At 45.6% G+C, this 19404-nt stretch overlaps 1 protein-coding gene across 1 annotated transcript in view; it reads left to right on the plus strand.

Annotated features, from left to right (window-relative positions):
• The window catches only part of PDHX (pyruvate dehydrogenase complex component X), a gene marked incomplete in the record, with an annotated part of 91583 nt that extends 72505 nt beyond the window's left edge, over nt 1-19078 (plus strand). Inside the window, 2 exon segments of the mRNA XM_056527861.1 lie at nt 15737-15801; nt 18009-19078. Of these exon segments, the coding sequence (XP_056383836.1) occupies nt 15737-15801; nt 18009-18273 (330 nt within the window).
• Between the last annotated feature and the right edge of the window lie 326 nt (nt 19079-19404).

Raw genomic sequence — 19404 nt, forward strand, 5'->3', positions numbered from 1 at the left:
CAGTAGAGGATAAGTAATGTAATGTATGTACACAGTGACCTCACCAGCAGAATATTGAGTACAGCTCTGGAGTATAATACAGGATATAACTCAGGATCAGTACAGGATCAGTAATGTAATGTATGTACACAGTGACCTCCCCAGCAGAATAGTGAGTACAGCTCTGGAGTATAATACAGGATATAACTCAGGATCAGTACAGGATAAGTAATGTAATGTATGTACACAGTGACCCCACCTGCAGAATAGTGAGTACAGCTCTGGAGTATAATACAGGATATAACTCAGGATCAGTACAGGATAAGTAATGTAATGTATGTACACAGTGATCTCACCAGCAGAATAGTGAGTACATCTCTGGAGTATAATACAGGATATAACTCAGGATCAGTACAGGATAAGTAATGTAATGTATGTACACAGTGACCCCACCTGCAGAATAGTGAGTACAGCTCTGGAGTATAATACAGGATATAACTCAGGATCAGTACAGGATAAGTAATGTAATGTATATACACAGTGATCTCACCAGCAGAATAGTGAGTGCAGCTCTGGAGCATAATACAGGATATAACTCAGGATCAGTACAGGATAAGTAATGTAATGGTATGTACACAGTGACCTCACCAGCAGAAAAGTGAGTGCAGCTCTGGAGTATAATACAGGATATAACTCAGGATCAGTACAGGATAAGTAATGTAATGTATGTACACAGTGACCTCACCAGCAGAATAGAGAGTACAGCTCTGGAGTATAATACAGGATATAACTCAGGATCAGTACAGGATAAGTAATGTAATGTATGTACACAGTGACCTCACCAGCTTAATAGTGAGTGCAGCTCTGGAGTACAATACATGATATAACTCAGGATCAGTACAGGATAAGTAATGTATGTACACAGTGACCTCACCAGCAGAATAGGGAGTGCAGCTCTGGAGTATAATACAGGATATAACTCAGGATCAGTACAGGATAAGTAATGTAATGTATGTACACAGTGACCTCACCAGCAGAATAGTGAGTACAGCTCTGGGGTATAATACAGGATATAACTCAGGATCAGTACAGGATAAGTAATGTATGTACACAGTGACCTCACCAGCAGAATAGTGAGTGCAGCTCTGGAGTATAATACAGGATATAACTCAGGATCAGTACAGGATAAGTAATGTAATGTATGTACACAGTGACCTCACCAGCAGAATAGTGAGTACAGCTCTGGAGTATAATACAGAATATAACTCAGGATCAGTACAGGATAAGTAATGTATGTACACAGTGACCTCACCAGCAGAATAGTGAGTGCAGCTCTGGAGTATAATACAGGATATAACTCAGGATCAGTACAGGATAAGTAATGTAATGTATGTACACAGTGACCTCACCAGCAGAATAGTGAGTACAGCTCTGGAGTATAATACAGGATATAACTCAGGATCAGTACAGGATAAGTAATGTAATGTATGTACACAATGACCTCACCAGCAGAATAGTGAGTACAGCTCTGGAGTATAATACAGGATATAACTCAGGATCAGTACAGGATAAGTAATGTATGTACACAGTGACCTCACCAGCAGAATAGTGAGTGCAGCTCTGGAGTATAATACAGGATATAACTCAGGATCAGTACAGGATAAGTAATGTAATGTATGTACACAGTGACCTCACCAGCAGAATAGTGAGTACAGCTCTGGAGTATAATACAGGATATAACTCAGGATCAGTACAGGATAAGTAATGTAATGTATGTACACAGTGACCTCACCAGCAGAATAGTGAGTGGCAGGTAGTTAAATCTGTTCAGTTGATGAAATTGTGAAGCTCTGTAGGTGACCACATTCTACAAAAAGCCTTAGAACCAGTCATGCGATTTCTTTAGACTGAGAGAAGTCACTTTTTATAATACATCTCCCGCTTTCATGGCCAGTTCTTATTTTGTGGGTGTTATGATGTCTTCCTAATGACAGATTCTCATTGCATTTGTTACCAATATATTCTGCGGGAGGTATAGCGCCCCCCGGACTTGGCTAGATCATGTACAATAAGGTCAGCCATTTACACCCAGGAGATATTATCTGATTGTTGGGGTGATGAAACGAATAACCTCTTTAGTACGGGGAGATCTGATCCTCTATAGGATCTGCCAACATTTACATTAGCTTAAAAATATTTTACACCGTACTGTAAATGAACTCTAAGCCCCTCCATGATGTCACCTATGTACCCCGGCTCACCGCACCCATAAACGAATTAATATTCCACTTCTGGGACCCCTAGATGTCATCACTGTCACCTCTCCCCTCCCCGTCCTGAGAGATTGTCGCAGATGGTGAAAGGTGGAGGACATAGCTGAGGACAACACCTGCATTAGTCGGGGAACAGCAATTCCCAGCATGCCCTGTCCTCATCTGGAGGCCTGATGGGTGCTGTAGTACGCCCTGAGGACCCCCCTGAGATGTTTCCTTGATGACTATGATTCAGATAATCCGCCACTTGTTTCCTTCACAGTCCTGCAAATACATTCCCTTCTATGGAGACAGCGCAATTTTGGAGCAAATTTGGCGCCGATTGAGTCGGCGCACGCTACAGATGGAATCTCCGCTTAGGCAGAGATTCTGTAGTGTGAATGGGCCCTAAGAGTCTTTCCTATAGTAACCAATCACAGCTCAGCTTTCATTTTACCAGAACAATATGAGAAATGGAAGCTGAGCTGTGATTGGTTGCTATGGGTAACAAACCATTATATCCATTGTATACGATGGTCGATCAGTTAGAGCAGTGTTTCCCAACCAGGGTGCCTCCAGCTGTTGCAAAACTACAACTCCCAGCATGCCCGGACAGCCGAAGGCTGTCCGGGCATGCTGGAAGTTGTAGTTTTGCAACAGCTGGAGGCACCCTGGTTGGGAAACACTGCGTTCGAGTCAGACCGGGCATCGAATAATGGCTATAATGGTGTATTTGTTGCCCATGGCAACCAATCCAAGCTTAGCTTCCATTTTTTATATTCCACAGGTAAAATGAAAGCTGAGCTGTGATTGGTTGCTATGGGCAACACAGATACCTCTACATTTGTTGCCCATAGCAACCACAGCTTTCGTTTCCCATATTGCTGTGGTGAAATAAAAGCTGAACTGTGATTGGTTGCTATGGGCAACACAGATACCATTGCATTTGTTGCCCATAGCAACCACAGCTCCCGCTTCTCATATTGCTATGGTAAAATGAAAGCTGAGCTGTGATTGGTTGATATGGGAAACAAAGAGAATCTTGGGGCCTGGAAGTTGTAGTTTTTTAACAGCTGGAGGCACCCTGTTTGGGGAACACTGCGTTCGAGTCAGATTTAGACAAACGTCCTGTAGATTTGCTCAAAATGTTTTTGTTCCACGCAGTGTTCAGACGAAGGAACAAACATGTTAATTCTTTTGTCGAAGTCCGAAATTTTAATTTCTGCGGTGGAAATTCTGCAGTGTGCACGGTGCGGCAAAAATCATCAGACATGCTGCAGTGTGCATGGGCCCTTAGGGGGCAGTGTTTCCCTAACGAAGCCAGCACAGGCAACAAAAAAGTAGCGCAAAATGTGGTGATCATTTTGGCGCAAGTGACTGCCCCAAGAAAAAAAACACAATGCGCACGCAGTTTTGCAGGTGCACGCCAGTAAAGGGCAGATGTGTCACAAATATTTGTGACAAAAAATTAAGTTTTGAGCAATTCTTTACAGAACGTTTGCCCTTAATCTAAATGTTACAGACCGGGCATCGGATAATGGCTATAATTGGTGTATTTGTTGCCCATGGCAACCAATCCCAGCTTAGCTTCCATTTTTTCATATTCCACAGGTAAAATGAAAGCTGAGCTGTGATTGGTTGCTATGGTCAACACAGATACCATTGCATTTGTTGCCCATAGCAACCACAGCTTCAGTTTCCCATATTGCTGTGGTAAAATGAAAGCTGAGCTGTGATTGGTTGCTATGGTCAACACAGATACCATTGCATTTGTTGCCCATAGCAACCACAGCTTCAGTTTCCCATATTGCTGTGGTAAAATGAAAGCTGAGCTGTGATTGGTTGCTATGGTCAACACAGATACCATTGCATTTGTTGCCCATAGCAACCACAGCTCCCGCTTCTCATATTGCTATGGTAAAATGAAAGCTGAGCTGTGATTGGTTGATATGGGAAACAAAGAGAATCTTGGGGCCTGTTCACACTATGCAGATACAGTATTCCAGGCTTAGATTCTATCTGAATTGAGTGCTGCTTGAAAATTATATGATAAAATATATACATATATATAATAAGCGACACATTCCCGAGCAGATTCCGCCAAAAGGATAGACATGTTTTGTCTGGGATCCGGAATTTCCGCGGTGGAAAGTTTCGAAATTCCAGAGTGTGAATGGTGAAGAAGAATCCTATTGAAAACAATGGGCGGCTGCTTAAACGGAGTTTACGTAGTGTGAATGGGCCCTTATAAGATATAGCAGTGTTACCCAACCAATGTGCCTCAAGCTGTTGCAAAACTACAACTCCCAGCATACTGTGAATTGTAGTTTTGTAACAGCTGGGGGCACACTGGTTGGGAAATGTTCCCCTGCACTGACAGTCCAGCAGGGACGCTTGTGTAACCGCTGATACATAAGTGTAGAGCCGCACCTTTACCCGGGCAGGGTGCGTCTAGGCCTTATGACTGGATTTCTGGACATTTTCAAAGGATGCAATCTCTTCTACTCCAAAATGGGCGGCCGCCGCGATGCCTCAGTATCTACCGTGTCGGGACATGTTCAAACACCGTGTGTATAGCGTTGTGTGGGCCTCTCCCGCACACTCACCCAGGGAAGGCAGCGCCTCCTCACATCTATTTCCATTCATTTTAGTTTTTTGTGTGGTTCGTGTTGCTTCCATTTTCGTGGGTTTTCTTTTAAGCCATTATTACTTATACACCGAAGATGAAAAACTCCTCCTAAGACGACGTCCTCTTGTTTATATTGTTAAGAGGGAACAGTGGATGACGATAACTATACCACCCAGGAAACCTGACACACAGATTATGTCAACCTGACTGTAGGGATGGTATTGGGCAGGTGATGGGCAGTGCCTGGTTTCCTTCAGACATGATGCTGCCCCCACCATGATCACTGTAGGGATGGTATTGGGCAGGTGATGGGCAGTACCTGGTTTCCCCCAGACATGAAGCTGCCCCCACCATGATCACTGTAGGGATGGTATTGGGCAGGTGATGAGCAGTGCCTGGTTTCCTCCAGACATGATGCTGCCCCCACCATGATCACTGTAGGGATGGTATTGGGCAGGTGATGGGCAGTGCCTGGTTTCCTCCAGACATGATGCTGCCCCCACCATGATCACTGTAGGGATGGTATTGGGCAGGTGATGAGCAGTGCCTGGTTTCCCCCAGACATGATGCTGCCCCCACCATGATCACTGTAGGGATGGTATTGGGCAGGTGATGAGCAGTGCCTGGTTTCCTCCAGACATGATGCTGCCCCCACCATGATCACTGTAGGGATGGTATTGGGCAGGTGATGGTCAGTGCCTGGTTTCCTCCAGACATGATGCTGCCCCCACCATGATCACTGTAGGGATGGTATTGGGCAGGTGATGAGCAGTGCCTGGTTTCCCCCAGACATGATGCTGCCCCCACCATGATGCTGCCCCCACCATGATCACTGTAGGGATGGTATTGGGCAGGTCATGGGCAGTACCTGGTTTCCCCCAGACATGATGCTGCCCCCACCATGATCACTGTAGAGATGGTATTGGGCAGGTGATGGGCAGTACCTGGTTTCCTCCAGACATGATGCTGCCCCCACCATGATCACTGTAGGGATGGTATTGGGCAGGTGAGGGGCAGTGCCTGGTTTCCTCCAGACATAATGCTGCCCCCACCATGATCACTGTAGGGATGGTATTGGGCAGGTGATGGGCAGTACCTGGTTCCCCCCAGACATGATGCTGCCCCCACCATGATCACTGTAGGGATGGTATTGGGCAGGTGAGGGGCAGTGCCTGGTTTCCTCCAGACATTATGCTGCCCCCACAAGTCTGTTAGGGCATACTGGGAGTTGTGCTTTTGCAACAGCTGGAGAACCACAGATTGGTAAACACTGGCCTTGGACATGTTTTTAGATGATGTGCATCATGGGAAATGCCAAAGGACGTGACCTCAATGGCGTAGACAATGCAAAATATCTGGAAATCTAAAGTCTGATGCAAATTCCAGTCATTCTTAGGATGAAAACTCTTTACATGGTGTAGTGACATTTTGGTGTTGGCCTCATTGCTTGCTCTTTACTGACCTTTTTGACCACCCAGGGGGACACAACTAAATGAAAAGGAAAGGGGCCCCTGGACAAGTTCCCTTGAAATAAGCCAAATATGAACCATGTTAAATCGAAGCTGCATAAGTGGACACAATTAAACAGGTTAAGAGCTCCAAAATATATATTATAGGGCCAGTTGTGGATTTAAGTAAACTTCCAAATATCCATAAGCATACAGACTCCGCCACACAGGGGGGATGGTCCCCTGAATCTGTGGTCTCCAAGATCATCGCTCAGGAAGTTTTCACAAATTTTATGTGATAGCATCAGTGGAAGCCCTTAATGGGGTTAATCCAAGAATAAAGATGATCCCCTATCCACAGGATAGAGGAGATAACTAGCTAATCTGGGAATCCCCCCCACCCCCCGCCAATCAGATGAATAGAGGTCAGTTGTTTTCCTGCTGGGGCAGTGAAATGAAATGAATGAAACTAAATGGGAAATGGTATTCGATTCAGTGGTGGTTAAAATTAACCTTTATGTTATGGAAATCTCCCATGATCACCATAGAGCCCCAGTCAATAACAAGGAATCGGGGCCCCGTCATTCCGAATATCTTGATGGTTTAAACCCAACCTGCATTAAAGTGTGATAATGAAGGTAGATACAGATCTATCCAACACCAACGCATCGATAAGGGTCCCAACTCGTGGCTTTTAACCAGTGTTATAGACTGAAGTACTAGAAGGGATCTTTCTACTTACCAGACACCATGGCCCCTTCATTCAAAGCAGTGGTGAAGAGTTCCATTGCATAGACCCCAACTAATGTTTGGATCCAAGAAAAAAATAAACTAGTTCAGGTGGCTACACACTTTAATTGTTGGTATGCCTTATAATAGAGTTGTAGCTGGTTGTGCAAAATAAAATATGCTTTATTTAAATAAAATTAAGTAAAACATAAAATATAACTGCCTATTATTTAAACAAAATAAAGTAAAATAAAACTCCTTTATTTAAATAAAATTAAGTAAAATATAAAATAAAACTGCCTATTATCTGTGCATACTTATATTTCCGCGATGCGGATGCCCGTGACGGCACAGGCATGCCCCGCTCGTGATGTGACGGCAACGCCCCCTCAATGCAAGCATATGAGAGGGGGCGTGATGTCCGTCACGCCCCCTCCCATAGACTTGCATTGAGTGGGCGTGCCCATGACGTCACGAGCCACCGCCGCTGCACCCAACGCTCTAAACGAACACCGGGTGCAGCAGGGAGATCGCGGGGGTCCCCAGCGGCAGTACCCCTGCGTTCAGACCTCTTATCCCCTATCCAAAGAGATGTCTAGGGGCGGAGTACCCGTTTAAACGGGTACTCCGGCCCTAAAACATCTTATTCCCTATCCAAACGATAGGGGATAAGATGTCTGATCGCGGGGGTCCCGCCACTGGGGACCCCCGCAATCTAGCAGGCAGCACCCACCTGCGAGCACTATAGGGAGCTCCAAGTCTTATGCCTCCCGACCATGGAGATGGAGTATCGTGACATCACGACTCCGCCCCCCCCCCCCCGTGTGACATCACACCCCGCCCCCTCAATGCAAGTCTATGGGAGGGGGCGTGACGGCCGTCACGCCCCCTCCCATAGACTTGCATTGAGGGGGCTGGGTGTGATGTCACACGGGGGGGCGGAGTCGGGACGTCACGATACTCCGTCCCCGTGGTCGGGAGGCATAAGACTTGGAGCCTCCAGCACTTCCTGCAGTGCTCAAAGGTGGGTGCTGCCTGCTAGATTGTGGAGGTCCCCAGCGGCGGGACCCCCGCGATCAGACATCTTATCCCCTATCGTTTGGATAGGGGATAAGATGTCTTAGGGCCGGAGTACCCCTTTAAGGCATCTTCAGGCTTTGGTCATGGTCATACCATAGACTACACACAGCTTTGTTTACTCTGTAGAAATGTTAAGGGTGGTTTAGTTCCCCTTTAAAACTATGTTAAAGCCTAAGAAAAGAAAAAAAAAAAACATTTTCAATCCTCACAGAAACAGCTCGTGATTTGTCAAGTTTCCGCTCCAAGACCCAAGTAGAATAAACGTTCCATTGTATGGTCCGAGAACGTCTTGGGTGATAAATTCAATAAGCGCGTCCACTTTGCTCCACGGCCAAGAGAAAGAAATGAATACACCTCTGTATTAGAAGAGGCAGAAGATCCGACTGTGGAGAATCCTGATCTAATGATACCATGTGTTACTGCGGGAGGGATGGAAGGAATTCCCTATAAAGCCAGATCAATGGAGACCACTGTACGTCTGAGGAATGTGGCCCTCACTTCAAATTGTAAGGACTAGGACTATGAGAAACCATGAAGATTGGACCTAAACATTACATTTCCTTTAGTCGTCCTACACATATTTGTCCGTGGATTTGTAATGAATAGGTTAGGGTGAAATCCGCATTCCAAGTTTACATGTAACACGTGCAGATTATGGCGCAGAATTTTAAAACTGTAAAAAGACCTTAAAGGGGTACTCCGGAGAAAAACCTATTCTTTTTTTTAAATCAACTGGTGCCAGAGTGTTAAGCAGATTTGTAAATTACTTCTATTTAAAAAATATTAATCCTTCCAGTACTTATCAGCTGCTGTATGCTCCACAGGAAGTTCTTTTCTTTTAAAATTTCCTTCCTGTCTGACCGCAGTTCTCTCTACTGACACCTCTGTCCATGTCAGGAACTGTCCAGAGTAGGATAGGTTTGCTATGGGGATTTGCTCCTGCTCTTCACAGTTCCTGAGACACAGAGGGGTCAGCAGAGAGCACTGTGGTCAGAAAGAAAAGAACTTCCTGTGGAGCATACAGCAGCTGATAAGTACTGGAAGGATTAAGATTTTTAAATAGAAGTAATTTACAAATCTGTTTAATGTTCTGGCACCAGTTGATTTAAAAAATAATAATAAATAGTTTTTTACCGGAATATCCCTTTTAATAGGGGTTGCATCATGAAGACCACCTTGTCTCTATGACCTAAAAGGGCACATAGACATCAAAGATGGGGGGTTCCCGCTGCTCAGGACCCACCATCTCTTCCAGTGGAAAGCAACTAACAGCGGCTTTTACTCTGGAGGACTCAGCCCGGCCGTGTATTATTACTGTGTTGACTATTTATTTGAATGGCTTACATGTCATACCTCATTTTCCCTGTAGGGGCTGCTGTGTGTTTAAATGAAACTTCAAAGACCTAAACCAGCAGCGATCAACTGATTGGATGAGACAAGGTGTTATATTTAAAGGAGGACTCCGTCTAAGTCTGGTGCTAAAAAAATAAATAAAACACAGGCGGAGTAACTACCAAGGTGCCTTTCCTTGTTTCTTCTGTCAAGCTCAGCAATGAGCTAAATCAGGGCTTTATAAATTATGTCTCTGGGAGCCAGGATGCTGCATGTCATATAACGTAACTTCACGCAACAGAACGTCATGACATCATATGATTAGTCATTACTGCCCCTCATATCCCACCGTGTGTTACAGTAATTATTGTCCCATCATATCCCCCTGTGTGTCAGTCATTATTGTACCCTCATATCCCCCCCCGTGTGTCACAGTCATTACTGTACCCTCATATAAACCTTGTGTGTCATTTAGTAATATCCCTTCATCTCTTCCTGTGTGTCAGTCATTACTGTCCCCTCATTTTCCCCCTGGGTTTGTCATTACTGTCCCCTCATTTTCCCCCCTGGGTTTCAGTCATTACTGTCCCCTCATTTTCCCCCTGGGTTTGTCATTACTGTCCCCTCATTTTGTCCCTGGGTTGCAGTCATTACTGTCCCCTCATTTTCCCCTGGGTTGCAGTCATTACTGTCCCCTCATTTTGTCCCTGGGTTGTAGTCATTACTGTCCCCTCATTTTTCCCCTAATTTTCAGTCATTACTGTCCCCTCATTTTTCCCCTGGGTTTGTCATTACTGACCCTCATTTTCCCCCTGGGTTTCAGTTATTACTGTCCCCTCATTTTTCTCCTGGGTTTCAATAATTACTGTCCCCTCATTTTCCCCCTGGGTTTCAGTTATTACTGTCCCCTCATCTCCTCTCTGTGTGTCACAGTCATTAATGTCCTCCTCTTTAAAAAAAAAAACCTTTTACTTACCTCCGCCGCCTTTCTCACACTGATCCCCCTTTCTGCCTCTCCGGTGTTCAGCAGTGGATGTCTTCAGTCGGCCCTCCAGTGTCACACACATGACTGCCACAGCCAATCAGCAGCCTCTGGAATATGAAGCATTACCACTGAGGCAACTGCTTGGCTGTGGCAGTCACCTGACATCCGCTGCTCCTGTAACACCAGAGCGCCGTCCACAGGCAGAACGGTGGATGAGCAGGAAAACTGAAGCAGAGGTAAGTAAAATAGTTTTTTTTTTTTTTTTTGTTTGTTTTTTGTGTTTTTTTTTTTCTGATGGACAACTCCTATTGGAGAGGGCTGACAACCCAAGTGCCACCACTAAATTCTCAGTCACCATGGCCAGCTAGCACCCAGGATTTGAATGCCCTGAGTTTTAGATTTATTAAAGGGATTCTCCACAGGCCAGCGTTCGGACAGCATTTAGTTCCGAATGCTGTGTGCGCGCTGCGGGGGTCGGGCTCGTGACGCCAGGCCATACCCCCTCAATGCAAGTCTATGGGAGGGGGCGTGACGGCAGTCACGCCCCCTCCCATAGACTTGCATTGAAGGGGCATGGCCTGGTGTCACGAGCCCGACCCCCGCAGCGCGCACGCAGCATTCGGAACTAAATACTGTCCGAACGCTGGCCTGTGGAGAATCCCTTTAAGACCAACTTGTTGCTAAAGACGCATTTCCTAACAACCTGTCTTTTCAGTGGGGTTGCAAGCTATTTGGACCCTAGCAACCACTCAGTTTTGGCGTTCTCTAGCCCCGAGCCTAAGGCAGGTTTAGAGGTGGCGGGCGCGTGAACGAAACCCATGTTTTTACAGGCTCGGTGACAGCCCCTTAAAATGCCTTACGGGCATTAAAGAATAATGGCATTGAGTTGTATCCAAGCTATAAGAATGATACTATTGTTCTCGTGAATGGAGAATGTCATCTGGCGTGCGGCTTTCCGTGTGCTCCTCTTCTGATCGGGTTCGCCGCACGGAGGTGTGGACCTGGGCAGCCAGGGGAGCTGTTAGCACTCCGCACTTCGCGCTCCCATGTTAGCAGCAGCCCAAGCACCATGTACAACAGATGTAGCAGCTTGAACGGGTCCCAGAGCAACAGAGCTTAGTCTGCGACAAGCGCCGGCAGCTGCCGAGCCTTCCCCGCTTCATATATTGTCAGTAGGAGACATTTGCAGAGTCGAGACATTATGAACTCTATAAATAGTGACACAGATGTCACCTAACTGTTAACTGGTGCGTCATTGTGACAGATGTGTAAATCCGGGCACTTAGAGCTCCGTCCTAAGGTAGGTTCAGTCGTGTCCTAGTTTATCGTTTTGTTTTTTTTTTAGCAGCTTTTTGTGCATTATAGCGTGTATTGTATTATTGTCTAGTACGTTGTATTATGACTGCCGGCTCTTTTCCAAAATAAAATTTGTGGAAAGAAAAATGTATAACGAAAAAATAAAACGCAATGGTATACGAGAGCGGATAAAATGTTGTCTGGAATCCCGACAGATGGAGATCTGCTCCCTTGGATTTGTTGAGATTGACGCTCTACACCAGGGGTGCTCAACTACTCTTAGGGAGGGTCCGCTTATCCACATCTGCCACAGAGTCCTGGTATTTTCTGAATACTGCCAGAAACTGTACCCCCTGAATAAAATACTGAAAATACTGCCACATTGTATATCCCTGAATATAATACTACCACACGCTGTACCCCTGAATATAATACTACCACACGCTGTACCCCTGAATATAATACTGCCACACGCTGTACCCCTGAATATAATACTGCCACACGCTGTACCCCTGAATATAATACTACCACACGCTGTACCCCTGAATATAATACTGCCACACGCTGTACCCCTGAATATAATACTGCCACACGCTGTACCCCTGAATATAATACTACCACACGCTGTACCCCTGAATATAATACTACCACACGCTGTACCCCTGAATAAAATACTGAAAATACTGCCACATTGTATATCCCTGAATATAATACTACCACACGCTGTACCCCTGAATATAATACTACCACACGCTGTACCCCTGAATATAATACTGCCACACGCTGTACCCCTGAATATAATACTGCCACACGCTGTACCCCTGAATATAATACTACCACACGCTGTACCCCTGAATATAATACTACCACACGCTGTACCCCTGAATATAATACTACCACACGCTGTACCCCTGAATATTATACTGCCACACGCTGTACCCCTGAATATTATACTGCCACACGCTGTACCCCTGAATATAATACTGCCACACGCTGTACCCCTGAATATAATACTGAAAATACTGCCGCATTGTATATCCCTGAATATAATACTGCCACATGCTGTACCCCTGAATATAATACTACCACACGCTGTACCCCTGAATATAATACTGAAAATACTGCCGCATTGTATATCCCTGAATATAATACTGCCACATGCTGTACCCCTGAATATAATACTACCACACGCTGTACCCCTGAATATAATACTGCCACACGCTGTACCCCTGAATATAATACTACCACACGCTGTACCCCTGAATATAATACTACCACACGCTGTACCCCTGAATATAATACTACCACACGCTGTACCCCTGAATATAATACTACCACACGCTGTACCCCTGAATATAATACTACCACACGCTGTACCCCTGAATATAATACTACCACACGCTGTACCCCTGAATATAATACTACCACACGCTGTACCCCTGAATATAATACTGATGCATTGTATATCCCTCAATATAATACTGCTGCATGCTGTACCCCTGAATATAATACTGCCACACACTGTACCCCTGAATATAATACTGCCACACGCTGTACCCCTGAATATAATACTGCCACACGCTGTACCCCTGAATATAATACTGCCTCACGCTGTACCCCTGAATATAATACTGCCACACGCTGCACCCCTGAATATAATACTGCCACACGCTGCACCCCTGAATATAATACTGCCACACGCTGCACCCCTGAATATAATACTGCCACACGCTGCACCCCTGAATATAATACTGCCACACGCTGTACCCCTGAATATAATACTGCCACACGCTGTACCCCTGAATATAATACTGCCACACGCTGTACCCCTGAATATAATACTGCCACACGCTGTACCCCTGAATATAATGCTGCCACACGCTGTACCCCTAAATATAATACTGCCACACACATGTCCCTGAATATATTATTTCTGCATGCTATGCCCCTGAATATATTACTCCCACACACTATGCCCCTGAATATATTACTGCCACACTATGCCCCTGAATATATTACTGCCACACGCTATGCCCCTGAATATATTACTGCCAAACGCTATGCCCCTGAATATATCACTGCCACACGCTATGCCCCTGAATATATTACTGCCACACACTATGCCCCTGAATATATTACTGCTACGCACTGTACCCCCTAAATATATTACTGCCACAAGCTAAGCCCCTGAATATATTACTGCCACACGCTACAACCCTGAATATATTACTGCCACACACTATGCCCCTGAATGTTACTGCCACACGCTGTAACCCCTGAATATAATACTGCCACATACTATACCCCTGAATTTATTACTGCCACACGCTGTGCCCCTGGTATATTTCTGCCAATTGGTATGCCCCTGGTATAGTACTGGTACACGCTATAATCCTGGCATATTACTGCTACACACTATTCTCCCAAATATAATTTTAACAAACATTGTGCTGTGTACCGACTAATTGTACCATAAAACAATGAATGATGCCACTGTGACCTCTCAGTGAATGATACCACCGTGCCCCTACAATGAATGATGCCACTGTGCCCCCAGAATAAGTGAGGTCACCGTGCCCCCAGAATAAGTGAGGTCACCGTGCCCCCAGAATAAATGATGCCACCGTGCCCACAGAATAAATGATGCCACCGTGCCCCCAGAATAAATGAGGTCACCGTGCCCCCAGAATAAATTATGCCACCGTGCCCCCAGAATAAATGATGCCACCGTGCCCCCAGAATAAATGATGCCACCGTGCCCCCAGAATAAATGATGCCACCGTGCCCCCAGAATAAATGATGCCACCGTGCCCCCAGAATAAATGATGCCACCGTGCCCCCAGAATAAATGATGCCACCGTGCCCCCAGAATAAATGATGCCACTGTGCCCCCAGAATAAATGATGCCACCGTGCCCCCAGAATAAATGATGCCACCGTGCCCCCAGAATAAATGCCACCGTGCCCCCAGAATAAATGATGTCACCGTGCCCCCAGAATAAATGTCAGTGCCCCCAGAATACATGCCACCTTGCCCCAGAATAAATGAGATCACCGTGCCCCAAGAATAAATTAGGTCTCCTTGCACCCAGAATACATGATGTCACCGTGCCCCCAGAATAAATGATGCCACCGTGCCCCCAGAATAAATGATGCCACCGTGCCCCCAGAATAAATTATGTCACTGTGCCCCCAGAATAAATGTCACCGTGCCCCCACAATTATTGATGCCACCACATAAACTGTGTCCATTTGACTCTTCAGCTGCTGCAAACTACAACTCCCATCATGCAGACATGATGGGAGTTGTAGTTCTGTAACAACTGGAGAGTCAAAGGTGGGGAAATGACTGTTCACCTGAGAACTCCCTGTCCCATGCCCTGTGCTGCTCTGCTGCTCTGGCCTCTTCTTGTCAGGTCTGACCAGAGCAGATGATGCAGACAGCGCTAATCACGCCGCGTACATCACAGGAGAAGCGCAGATGGGCAGCAATGTTCCCTTGCTCCGTGCCGCAGATATTCATTTGTGTCTGTGTCTTAAAGAAACCTATACAAATGAATGAGGGGAGATCGGTGGGCGGTCCGCATTACTGGCGGCCGTGGTCCGGGTCTGGACCGCGGTCCGCCAGTTGAGTATCCCTGTACAATAAATTAACTGCACAGTGACGCAGACTTAAAGATAAGTGATAAAACTTTGGCTGCCTGTCGCCATCACTAGGGGGAGCCGTGTTTCCTTCATAGTTTCACAGTAACAGCGCCGGACATTTTATAGTGGCCTCACTCGGTATTGCAGCTCAGTTTCTGTATAGGACTAAGCTGCAATTATCTACCTCCCCTTCAGTCATCTGATCAGGGGGCAGTGCAAGGAATTCGACCCCCAGATGTACCAAAAACTGCTACCCAAACTTCAGATGATTGGTCTACTGAGTGGTTGCACAATCCGATAGTTTTTACTGTAATGCATGTTTTTTTTTTTTTTTCTAATGCATGTAATGTCTCTCTTCATAGGCCTTGGCTCAGAAGGCAAGAAGTGGAAAACTGTTACCGGAGGAATACCAGGGAGGATCCTTCAGGTATATCTCCAGGACTAGAGGGGTTTTACTCCATATCTGCTGTTAAAATTGGTGGCTGCTATGTGCTTAAAGGGGTACTCTGCTGCTCAGTGTTAGGAACAAACTGTTCCGATCCCTGGAGCCGGCGCCGGGAGCTCGTGACGTCACACCCCGCCCCCTCATGACGTCACACCCCGCCCCCTCAATGCAAGTCTATGGGAGGGGGCGTGACTTACATTCAGGGGGCGTGGTGTGATGGCATGAGGGGATGGGGCTATGAGGTCACGTGCTCCCGACTCCAGCGTTTGGAACAGTTTGTTCCAAATGCTGAGTAGCGGAGTACCCCTTTAAAGCGTGCCTGTGGCTTTAACACAACTAGTCACCATCCTAGAGACAAGTGAAGAGTTTTGTTCAGACGGTCACGAGAATGGTTGGGGAGAGAAGCGCGTGCTGACTGTACAATCCCAGAGATAAATCTTTCCAAACTTTTCATATCGGTGACACCCTTTTTAGACATTTATAGTTTGGGGACACACCCGTCAGCGTACCGCCAGTATCACATGCTCTCCTTGTGCTATTTTATTCACTCCCCCCCCCCAAACTACTCCCTTACCCATTACCCCCCCCCCCATTTTACCCCCGTGCCATGTCCTCACCGCCCCTTTATTCCCACTGTGTCATTTTATCTCCCCCTCGATTCCCCTACTTGATCCCCCATCTGTGCCATTTCATCCCCCCCTTTCACCACCCTGTACCACTTTATTAACCCCAAATTATCGCCTCATGTGCCAGGGACACGTGTTCATTCTAGTAATTGGTCAGGACCCTTTATTCCTGGACAGCATTTTAATATACTTCCTATATGTGATCAGTAATGAGTGTATATCAAAGTGAGTAGAAATGATTAGAAGGGAGAAGATCCTGCCTCTTAAAGGGGTACTCCGCCCCTAGACATCTTATCCCCTTTCCAAAGGATAGGGGATAAGATGTCAGATCGCTGCGGTCCCGCTGCTGGGGACCCCCGGGATCCCCGCTGCGGCACCCCGCTATCATTACATGAAAGGGGCGGGCCGTGACGTCACGAGGGGCGGAGCCGTGACGTAACGATGTGCCGGCCCCTGTACCGCCCATCATTACGTGCAGAGCGAACTCGCTCTGCGCAGTAATGATGGCGGGGTGCCGCAGCGGAGATCCCGGGGGTCCCCAGCAGCGGGACCCCGGTGATCTGACATCTTATCCCCTATCCTTTGGATAGGGGATAAGATGTCTAGGGGTGGAATACCCCTTTAAGTAAAAACTTAAAGGGGTACTCCACTGTAAAAAAATTATTTTTAAATCAACTGGTGCCAGAAAGTTAAACAGATTTGTAAATTACTTCTATTAAAAAATCTTAATCCTTCCAGTAGTTATTAGCTGCTGTCTTTGAATTTCCTTTCTGTCTGACCACAGTGCTCTCTGCTGACACCTCTGTCCATGTCAGGAACTGTCCAGAGCAGGAGCAAATCCCCATAGCAAACCTATCCTGCTCTGGACAGTTCCTGACGTGGACAGAGGTGTCAGCAGAGAGCACTGTGGTCAGACAGAAAGGAAATTCAAAAACAGCAGCTGATAAGTACTGGAAGGATTAAGATTTTTTAATAGAAATAATTTACAAATCTGTTTAACTTTCTGGCACCAGTGGAAAAAAAAATGTTTTCCAGCGGAGTACCCCTTTAAGGAGCCAAGAATTACAATCAATGCGTATAGAGCAGTGGTCTCCAAACGGTGGCCCTCCAGATGTTGCAAAACTACATCTCCCTGCATGCCCAGACAGCTGTGGTATGAGTCTCTATGGTAACAGACTACAAATATACCCGTAGTCTGATCCTGCAGTTATGTGTTACTCGATGTCCCTTTGCTACCCAACAGGAATAAATGTAACACTTGGATTCAGGGCCTGACTGCACACAGGGTATGTTTGGAGTCTGTAACTATTGCAACACATGCGACTGCATAGGAGCCGTTTGGACAAAATAGAATAATTTTAATCAAAACTTTTTGCGAAAAAACGAAATTTTTTTTTTAGGCCATTAAAGTTATTTCAAAAGTAGAAAAAATAACCGGACTTGATACTGTTAATTGACATCCAATACGTTTTCATATTTGTCAGATTTTGTGTCTCTTATTTATTTATATTTTTTTTTTATAACATTTTAAATTTTTTTCTCCTAACCCAAAATAATGGGCAGCATCTCTAACCTTGGCATGTTTGGCATCACCGGGTTCAGCGCTGTAATAAACCCCCCACAGTCCTGTATTTTGGCTGTGGGAAGCTCCAGGACGGAGTTGGCTCTGGCAGAAGACGAAGAAGGGAACCCGGAGATCTCCAAGAAGGAGCTGCTGAATGTAACGTTGTCCAGCGACGGACGCCTGATCAGCAACGAACTGGCCTCCATGTTCCTGGAACGCTTCCGAACCAACCTGGAGAACCCAGTCAACTGTGCCCTACTGTGAGGGAATGCACTTTTCATGTGATATGATGGTGGGGGGTTCCAGAACTGCCATATATTCTGGTAACCCCTCCCCCCCCCCCCAAAGTGAACAAACCTTGTATAGAATGGATTAATAAAGCAGATTAACTTATTAGAAACCTCAGTTTGTGACTCTTCATATTCATCCGAGACCGGCAGAAGACTTTTTTTGTAGAGAAATGATCACTTGTGGTCACCGAATGGAGGAACCTGTCATGTCCCTGGGCCCCACACACCGGCTCCTGGACCTGACGGGTCAGTAGAACATCGTTCCAATGCTGTTCTTCACAGCTCTCTTGTATGGTATGCTAAAATACAGGCAGTAGAAGAGGAGGCAGATGAAGACTATGCATATTTTCGGCTTCATTTCGGTCCAATATTTATACCAAAACCCTGAAAAGGGTGCAAATATTTCCTTTTGTGTCACTTGGTTTACTGTGTGAGAACTTAGAAGAAGTAAGGAAGGACTGCAGGAATCGGACTTCACAGAGTTTGTTGTCTGTTACTGTAGAGACGCATTGGTCTGCACAGGTGCTGTAGACAGATTAGCAAAAGTCAAGACGTATAGTTAAGTTGTTTTACTTTTTATTTTATCAGCATCAAAGTACTCCCAACAATTATTTGCAGATATGTTCATATCCTTTCATATCTGGGGTGGGAATACAATGTCATAGATCTGTGGTGGATCAGACTACACAGAGTTTTTTGCCTATTACCATAGAGACTCACTGGTTTGCACAGGTGCTGTAGACAGGTAACAGAAGTCTAGACATTTAGTTAAGTTGTTTTATTTTTTATTTTTATCATGAACAAATCTGCAAATAATTGTTGCCATTGATTTGATGCTGATAAAAATAAAAAATAAAACAACTTATCCTAATGTCTTGACTTTTATTATCTGTCTACAGCACCTGTGCAGACTAATGCGTCTATATAGTAACAGACTACAAACTCTGTGTAGTCTGATCCTCCACGGATCTCAGAAATTTTATTTTTTTTCCCTCAGAAAAAATACAATGTCTGAGATCCATGGAGGATCAGACTACACAGAGTTTGTTTTCTGTTACTATAGAGACGCATTGGTCTGCACAGGTGCTGTAGACAGATAATAAGT

The sequence above is a fragment of the Hyla sarda genome, chromosome 6, assembly GCF_029499605.1.
Source record: "Hyla sarda isolate aHylSar1 chromosome 6, aHylSar1.hap1, whole genome shotgun sequence".
Lineage (NCBI taxonomy): Eukaryota > Metazoa > Chordata > Amphibia > Anura > Hylidae > Hyla > Hyla sarda.